Source organism: Gavialis gangeticus, unplaced genomic scaffold (assembly GCF_001723915.1).
Source record: "Gavialis gangeticus isolate Ggan-Ray unplaced genomic scaffold, GavGan_comp1, whole genome shotgun sequence".
Taxonomy (NCBI): Eukaryota; Metazoa; Chordata; order Crocodylia; family Gavialidae; genus Gavialis; species Gavialis gangeticus.
The window spans coordinates 6,494,626-6,504,130 of NW_017728996.1; the positions used below are offsets into that span (position 1 = coordinate 6,494,626).

The window sequence follows — 9,505 nt, forward strand, 5'->3', positions numbered from 1 at the left end:
CTTTAGGACTCTAGGGTGAAGATCATCCAGGCCGGCTGACTTAAAAACGTCCAGCCCCTCCAGAAGCTCCCTAACTAAATCCTCACTCACCCTAGGCCCAGGTGAGCCTCCCCCGGGGCCCGAAGGGGGCCCAGCAGGGAGGTGGGCCCTCTTCGGGCCCCAGGGTAGGGGCCCACCTCCCTGCTGGGAGGTGGGCCCCCTTTTAAATGCCAAAGGTGATCTCCTACTTAAAAAAAGGTTGGATACCACTGCAGACGGATAAGCAAAGGATATCTCTTGAACTTGTTTGACATCTGTCTTCAAGCCCTGTTTAAGGTATTTCTGCATTTGCTTTCCTTGCAAATCCTCCTTTGCCATCTGCTCTGTAGCTGCAGCTCACCATGACCACCTTGCTCTGGAAGGACTAACTGATCAATGGAGGCATATTTATACCCCCTAGAGCAGTACTCAGAGTGTCTACAGTGGCCATGGTCTCCCCATCAGCTGTCCTTGCTGCACAACAGACCTAGGTAGAGCTGCAAGGTATGGAAAGGCAGGCTTTGTCCCTTAAGACCTAGGTCTGGGGTGAACAACCTGCTATCAACTTAGGAGGCTTTAAGTCCTGTTTGGAATCCCCCTTGTGCTTTTATCCATCTAGACTGATCACCATGGCTGTTGGCTGGAATGAGCTAAAGGTCTGTCTTTTTCCTCTTTGGCCTCTGCACAGTTTTGTAATTCTTTGTTCAGAACAGGCTGTCTGTCTTATGATTAGGCTTGGCAGGATTCCATTTTTATTGGTAAACAGTGATTTCACCTTACACTTACAGACCGGTGAAACAATATTTCCATTGCTAATGATCAAAATTTATAGGAAGGGGACATAAGAACAGGGCCTTCCTGGAGGTTTCCTTGCTGGGGAAGGGGGATGTGGGACCGGGGGGCAGCAACTGCTGCAGGACAAAGAAAAGCCGGTGCTGACTTGGGAGTGCCTGAGCATGGGCTGGACAGCAGTCTGACAGCTCAGCAGTACAGCAACTTCCCCCATGCGTGTTGGGCTGGAGGAGGAAGTGGACATGTTTGTATGCATATGTGTGTGTGTGCATGCCACCACACCCCTAATTTTGCACTATCCTGAAAATTTAAATGGATAAAAATCATAAATGTTTAAAAATAAGAATTGATTTTTAGCCATCGAAATTATAAAAAAATAAAAATCAAATTCTGCCAAGCCAACTTCTAATCGTTCTCTTACAAGCTGTGTGTGTACCCGCCATGTCCAACCAGCTTAACAGCACCCTTTAGTGGTAGGCTGAAAGCAAACACCTGCTGTCTTCCTGTTGCTACTCTAATAGTTGCTGTTGTAATGCTAGAACCCTAGGCATGTGTTGGGCGCCGTGCAAAGAGAACATTCCCGCCTATGTTATAAGACAGGGGGAATAAGTAGATGCAGATGCATCATTGGGAAAACAATGGGACAGCATTGGTCAGCATGGTCTGCTCAGTACAGCACGTCTGCCCTGTCACAGCAGGTAACAGCCTCTGGAAAGGAAGGTGAGCAAATGATGCTGCCTGACAACAACTTTTCTGCCCAGGCTCTTTTGCCAGCTTGCAGCTCCCTGGGTTTTCCCAGGCATTTTCCTTTCCCTCTCTGTTGTGCTTGGGTCGCATACAGGTATCCCTGATTTAACCAAGGTGTGATTTTTAAACTGTATTCATTTTAGAACACTTTTGCATTTTCAATCCATTTAAATCCATTTGAATCCAGTTGACCTTGCAGCTGTAAGCTTTCTGGGCGCGCACTGAAGCAGCATCACTGATTTACATCCTGAGTGCATTTACATGGAAACGTCCCCTGATTTAGCTCCATTTTCTTGGGAAATTTGCCCTGGTGTAGCTTAAAATTTGAATTCAAGTAAACATGGTTAACTTGGGGCAAGAGCCTGCATGGACACTCCTGTGTCTATCCAAGAGCAGCGTATTTTGTTTTAGCTTAAATCCATTAGGGGCAATTTAAGAAAGCCAAAGTTAGCTGATCTCTGTGTTGGTTGGTGTGTCTGCACCGCTTTTTGCCCCTGTTTTAACTGTATGTATTTAGAAGTTGATTCAGGTTATTCCAGTGCAGCGTTTTTCTGAAGCTCAAAGCATGTGCAGGGACCGGGACTTCCCTGCTGTGATAGAAGCCGGACTCGAGGGGATCGCCTTCAGACCTCAGGTTGGGGAGGACCGGGTTAGAGAGCTTCTGGAGGGGCTGGACGCGTTCAAGTCAGTGGGTCTGGATGCTCTCCACCCCAGGGTGTTGAGGGAGCTAGCTGGGGTTATTGCAGGGCCCCTGGCACGGCTCTATGAGCGATCGTGGTGCTTGGGCCAGGTGCCAGATGATTGGAAGGTAGCAAATGTGGTCCCCATCTTCAAGAAGGGGAAGAGGGAGGACCCGGGCAACTATAGGCCCGTCAGTCTTACCTCAATCCTGGGGAAACTCTTTGAGAAGATCATCAAGGAGCACATTTGTGATGGGCCGGCATCAGAAATGATGCTCAGGGGCAATCAGCATGGATTTATTAGGGGGAGATCATGTCAGACCAACCTGATTGCCTTCTACGATCAGGTCACAAAGGCCATGGATGCAGGTGTCGCGGTGGATGTAGTCTTTCTGGACTTCAGCAAGGCCTTTGACACCGTCTCTCACCCCATCCTAGTTAAAAAACTAGGCGACTGTGGCATCGATGCCTACACAGTCAGATGGATTGCAGATTGGCTGAGGGGTCGCACTCAGAGGGTGGTGGTGGATGGGTCATATTCGACCTGGGGGGAGGTGGGTAGCGGAGTCCCCCAGGGCTCGGTCCTGGGGCCTGCGCTGTTCAATTTCTTCATCAGCGATCTGGATGATGGGGTGGAAAGTAACCTGTTTAAATTCGCTGATGACACCAAAATTTGGGGGGAGGTGAGCACGCTAGCAGGGAGGGAGAGATTGCAGAGGGATCTGGATAGGTTACAGGGGTGGGCTAACAGGAACAGGATGCGTTTTAATACGGACAAGTGCAGGGTGCTGCACTTGGGCAGTAGGAACCAGCAGCACACTTACACAATGGGGAACTCCCTACTCGAGAGCACGGAGGCAGAAAGAGATCTTGGAGTCATTATTGACTCCAAGATGAACATGGGCCGACAATGCGAGGTCATGGTTGGCAGGGCTAACCGGACCTTGTCGTGCATCCACAGGTGCATCTCGAGTAGAGCCAAGGAGGTGATCCTCCCCCTCTACGCGACGCTGGTCAGGCCACAGCTGGAGTATTGTGTCCAGTTCTGTGCGCCCCATTTCAAGAGGGATGTGGACAACATGGAGAGGGTCCAGAGGAGGGCCACCCGCATGATCCGGGGACAACAGGGCAGACCCTACAGTGAGAGACTGCGGGACCTGAACCTATTCAGCCTCCACAAGAGAAGGCTGAGGGGGGACCTGGTGACCGTCTATAAACTCACTAGGGGGGACCAGAAGGGTTTGGGGGAGACGCTGTTTCCCCTAGCGCCCGCTGGCATAACAAGGAGTAATGGGCACAAGTTGATGGAGAGGAGGTATAGATTGGACATCCGCAAAAACTACTTCACAGTTAGGGCGGCTAGGAGCTGGAACCAACTTCCAAGGGAAGTGGTGCTGGCCCCTACCCTGGGGGTCTTTAAGAAGAGGCTGGATGCCTACCTGGCTGGACTCATTTGAGTCCCGTTTCTTGTTTTGGGGTTTTGTTGTTCTCCCGCCCTGGCGGGGGGTTGGGCTAGAAGATCTACTAGGTCCCTTCCGACCCTAAATCTATGAAACTATGAAACATGTCGAGCAGCCCAAGGTCATTTTTGGCTTCTCTGAGAAATCAGCTGTAAGGCGAACAGAAGGGAGCATCCTCCCTTTTCCTGTTCTCCAGCTTGGAAGAAAATGTGTGTAACTCATGAGACAAATAGCCTGAATCTGCTCTTCTGACCCTGGAGGGAGTCTACAAGGGCATGGTATGGCTTAAATGAAATGCTTATGCACTGCAAGGAGACCGTATTGAAGCAAAAACTAATAACACTTTCCTTCCCACTCTGTGAGATGCTGGGTGCATCTACACGTGCACTTTACTGCGGAGTAGACTAATTAACTCTGCAGTAAAGCATCACAGTCTACATGTGCACTGGTATTAGGACTCATTAAACTAATTAATTCTGCCTTAGGGTAGTATTGTCAGGGACAGTATTGTTGTACGGCAGAGTACTTTACTGTGCCAAAACACATGTGTAGATATACTGACTGCGGGTGTATGTTGTGCGTGGTCAGCCCAGCCAGCTTGGGGCCTGCTCCAGCCTGACTCAAATTGCTGCTGTCCTGGGTGAATGTGTAAACGCTGTACCCTGGAGCAACTGAGTCTGGTTTGAACGGCTCCAGAGTTTGTGTTGCATTAATTGAATGTGTAGATGCACCCACTGTGGAGTACGTTTACTTCTATAAGCATCAGCAGCACAGCTGCTTAGACAGGGTCTTTTGTTGGTTTTGTACCAGTGTAGATCAGGAATAATTCCTTTTCTTTTAGAGTTGCAACTGGTGTTAGACAGGCGTGAAATCTGAATTGGGCCCAGAATTGCTAATATCGAAGAGAGAGAACAGCTTGCAGCTAGTGGGATTCGCGGTGGAACAGCTCATTTCTTCTTTGCCAGATTGGCCAAGTTGCCATCTGACCACAGGCCAGCAGAGATGGAGCCTGCGGAGATGCTGCCTGCCTGCTCCTGAAGGTGCAGGGAAACGCAGAGCAAGTGGGTGATATTGTTCTGCGGTTCTTTTCCAGGCCAGCCTCGACTATGGGATGTACTCCCGTGAGGAGGAACTGCTGCGCGAGAGAAAACGCATTGGCACCATTGGCATTGCCTCTTATGACTACCACCGGGGAAGTGGCACATTCCTGTTTCAGGCGGGTAGCGGGATTTACCACATCAAAGATGGAGGCCCTCATGGATTCACTGTGAGTTCACACACTGACTGGTTTTCCTTTACCCTGCTTAAATGTATTAAGTGCTTTCCCCTGCCAGGAGTTTGGTAGCGTAAGAGCAATGTGTTGGGAGTCCAGGTGGGAAGGAGCCAGTTTCAGATACCATGATAATGGCACCAAAACGCTTTCTCAAGATGGGGATGGGAGTGTTGCATAAAGCAGAAAATTTGTGGGACTGCCAGCGGCAGAGAGCAGGTGTGGGAAGGGGAAAAAGGAATGTGGGCAGCAGCCCCTACATCTGGCTTTCAGGGAAATGACTTGTTCCTAGGTGTGAGGCTTGGCTGTGTAATGGATAAGAGAGGTCTGTGAAATAGCAGCCTGTCAGTGCAAGGGCCAGGCTATGAGTTGGGAGCAGAAGTCATTTCCTTTTGCTGTCCCTAGTGCCTGAAGCCCGTCTGCTCACATTATTTGGTGGATGCTGCTGTGTTCCCAGTGGCTTTGCAGGGCAAGGCAACTGCCTGCTGGGGCCGGTTCGTTCTTCGGGAGTAGCTTCTTATGCTGCCCTGAGTTTTTCTGAACGAGGTGGCTTCTGGCTTGCTGACTGTCTCTGTTAGTGCGGGGGAAAGTTGTCTGTATCCAAGGGTGTCAGCAAGCATCTGTGGAACCACTGAACAAGCCCATCAGCTGCCCTGGTTTCCTTACAATTCCTTTATTCAGGCATTTGAAGCCAGCAGTGGCTGCTGGAGGAAGATGGGCCTTCCAGGTGATCCTTTCAGAGATGGGTGCAGTCACATAGACAGGCAAGAACTTTGTTAATCACAGTCTAAGTTTTCTTCTCTTCTTTTGTACAGCAACAGCCTCTAAGGCCCAATTTGGTGGAGACCAGTTGTCCAAACATCCGAATGGATCCCAAGCTGTGCCCTGCTGATCCAAACTGGATTGCGTTTATTCATAGCAATGACATTTGGATATCTAATCTAGACACAAGAGAAGAAAGGCGGCTAACCTTTGTGCACAATGGTAATGTGTTTAGTTCCCAGCGAGACCTTTGATCTCCTCTGTCCTGCATGCTCTTGTGTTCTGCCACTGGACTGAATTCTTCCCTGGCATAAGGGCTCCGGGTGAAACCTCTGGAGGTCACTTTTTATTTCAGGGGTGAATTCAGTGATGCTTCCCAGCTTTCTTTTGGTGTAAATAGTGGAAACGATTCACTGCTGTGTGCCATAGAGTCTGGCAAAGCAAATCACCTGTTGAGTGCACTGGGCAAGGTTTTTTTACCTCAGGCCTAAACCATTGCATTTTTCCTATGTCTGCTTCTGTGGGCATGGAAGTATGAAAACCATTCCCAGCAGTGAATAGGCAGGTTGCAAAGCCTTGTGGAGGTGATACCAGCTACTTCTGAACAGCCTGTTGGCTTTTACTACTCCCTCACATTTAATTCATCACTTGTTTCTTTTCCTTCATAAGAAGTCCGGCTGGAAGGGCCCTTGAGAGGTCATCTAGTCCAGCCCCCTGCCTAGGGCAGGATTATCGCTATCCAAACCATCCCATACAAATCCAGTGTCTAACCTCTTAGCACAGCCTACCCTGACACAACACAAGACATAACATCTAAACCTGCCACAGCTAAAGCAGTGGGATCACAGTGGCTAATATCCTACTGCTGCAAAGTTGTTAAAAATATGCTCAAGGGATCCCAGGAAGAGGCCACACCCCCTGCTACAGAGGAAGGCAAACTCCTCCCACCCTCCTTGGTCCTTTCCAATCTGATAATGGGGTAAAATACCTTTGTGACCCTAAATATGGCAGTCAAATCTGACCCAGAGCAGAAGAGCAAGACCTTCTTGCCAGGAACCTCTAGGTTTAAGTCCTAGCAGGGGCGGGAGTCCTTTACTTTCTTCCCAAATTGCATTTTACAGATATAACCATATATGACTTGGATAAAAGGGAATGAAGAATATCTACTTCCAAAGAGAATAAAACAATTATTTAGGAAAAAAAACATTAAACTAGTTTGCTCATTTGCAGCTGAATGACTGGAGCCCAAGAGATCAGGCCTTATGAGGAGAGGTTGAAAGGCATGGGACTCCAGCCTGGAGAAGCTGAGGCTCAGGGGGGACTTGGTGGCAGCCTATATTTATGTTTGGGGTGTGCATCAGGATCTGGGAGAACAGCTGTTCACCAGGGCACCCCAAGGGAAGACACAGTCTAATGGTCACAAACTGCTGGAAGACTGTTTTAGACTGGACAGAAGGAAAAACTTCTTTACTGTCTGAATCTCCAGAGTCTGGAATAGACTCCTCGCAGAAGTGGTGCAAGCACCTACTCTGGAGACCTTCAAGAAATGCTTGGATGCCAACCTTGCTGGGGTGATCTGACCCCCGCTGGCTTCCTGCCTCTTGGGCGGCGGGCTGGACCTGACGATCTCGCACCTGAGGTCCCTTCCAGCCCTAATGCCTATGAAATCTATGAAATTATACATGTTTCTTTCTAAACATGTTTAAAATGTTAACAACTTGTGGCAAGCCGTAAACTTGCTGTAATCTGTTAAACTCATTTTAATAAATAAAAATACTTTGCAGCAGTAAGCCCTGCCCAAACTGCACTGTTTGTTTAAGTATATAAATGAAGAGGAGAACATCAGGAAGTTTTGAAGACAGCACTAGCTTTATAATGCATCACAATGCTTTATACTATGTTAAGTGTATTACTTTCACTCTTCACAGTAGAGCTACTGCAAGTTGTGGCATTTTTTCCAGATGCCTATACTTCTATTTTTTATTAGATAGAAAAGCTTCTGCCACAACTGCTTTTAGTTTTAGTTCTTTGAAAATATAACTCATGGTGATCAGAAACAATTCACAAACTTCAATTAACCCTTCCCTTTGCTTAATAAAACAGTTCTAAATGCACAATGTGTTTTAATAGACTTTTTTGCATTTACTTGGCACATTTAAAGTAGCTTTATTAACTAATAAAAAAAAATGAAAATGCTGTTTTTGCTCCCTTTTAATTGAAATCCAGTTTCCATCCAGATGAGACATGAGACAATTTGTGGATAAAAGTTATCGTCTGCTCAGTAAGGCATCAGTCATTCTCTATTTTCAAATGTAAAAATCTGAAAATTAGAAATATGAATAAATGTATGTCAAGCTACATAATTGCTTAAATTAGTGTAGATGGATATACCCCCCAAAAAAAGGGCTGGATTCAGCATACAGGCTGTATTTGGTTGCAAATCAGCAATGAAAATGAGCCACTCTGGGAAAATAACTCAAAAGTAAAAATGCAAAACAACATTGAAGTCATCAGTTTTAATCATGGTTTCTTGCTTGCTGATGGAAATCATAATTCAGATTGGTGAGGAAAATTATTTAGGCTACAATCAGCAACCTCATCTGCATCCTCCTGTCTTCCTTGCTTTCCAGACCTTGAAATGAGCGGAACCCTTTTATAATGCTTTTCTTTGTGCTGCAGGTTCCCTAAAGTTCAGATGAGGCTTTGGCCTCATCTCCTATTATTTCCATTTCATCTTCCTCCTTCTTTCAGCCCCGACAAGAGCATGTGCTGTGGGATAGTTATTCTCTCCTCTTTGGGGGCTGCCTTTTTCCTACTTCTCCTGCTGTTTGAAACCATTATGATTCCCTCTGCTTGTGAGAATGAGGGTCAGGAGCGGGGAGGATGGATTGTGGCTGCGAGGGAGATGAGTACATCTGAGGACGATTTCAGTGGTGTGAAAAGGGTTGCTGTCAAGGCAATGGAAATTGTTACTCTGAAAATCCCATCAGCCGGCAGCTTGATCAGAGCTGAGTGGGAGCAGGAGACAGCTGCAATCTTGTTAGCGACTGGGTTCACCTCTGGGGTAATTGCTTCCTTGCAGGGTGAATTTGGCCCTCAGTTGGGAAAATGTGAAGCTGGTTGTGTTCCTTGGCAGCAGCCAGGCTTGGAGCCTAACGCTTTCTCCCGTTGTGTCCTCAGAACTGGCCAACATAGAAGAGGATCCAAAATCTGCTGGAGTCGCAACCTTTGTGCTGCAGGAGGAATTTGATCGATACACAGGCTACTGGTGGTGTCCGGACACAAAGCCAAGTAAGTGCGCTCAGTGCCATGTAGCTGATGGGCTGGGTTGCTGTTGGTATGGCTCCAGTGCCACCACCACTGTAGGACAGAGCTGGTTTTCTCTTCCTGTTCTATATCCTGATTAGGTAGCACCCCATGTTGGTTGTGCTGGGATAGATGAGGATACGTCAAACAAAACCAGGGTTTCATGCAGAGAAAAGGATGCAGGTGAGCTCTAAGGAGTGAAATGTCCTGTGAGAATATAGGAGAAAAGACCAAAGGAAGTGCTTAAAATATATCATAAGAGGCCGACATTATCATCTCCATATGGACAGGTGACACATTTATTAAGCAGTAAATTGACTTTCTGTAGAATATGCAGGGAGGACACATGACTCTCATCTTACGCTGGTGTAAATCTCTCTAGTGTGGGGTAGAGTTGCCTCTCAGAAGAGGAGGTTATGCCAGTATAAGGTACACTCATGTACAACACATGTTCAGTTCCCTATTAAACT

At 47.4% G+C, this 9,505-nt stretch overlaps 1 protein-coding gene across 2 annotated transcripts in view; it reads left to right on the forward strand.

Moving 5' to 3' along the window:
* DPP8 (dipeptidyl peptidase 8) overlaps positions 1-9,505 on the forward strand; it is a 57,495-nt gene that overhangs the window by 9,404 nt on the left and 38,586 nt on the right. Inside the window, exons 3-5 of one of the 2 annotated variants that reach the window (XM_019503972.1) lie at positions 4,791-4,964; positions 5,783-5,951; positions 8,910-9,020. In XM_019503972.1, the coding sequence (XP_019359517.1) occupies positions 4,791-4,964; positions 5,783-5,951; positions 8,910-9,020 (454 nt within the window). The remainder of the gene's footprint in view (positions 1-4,790; positions 4,965-5,782; positions 5,952-8,909; positions 9,021-9,505) is intronic. The other variant, XM_019503973.1, reaches the window with a different exon arrangement.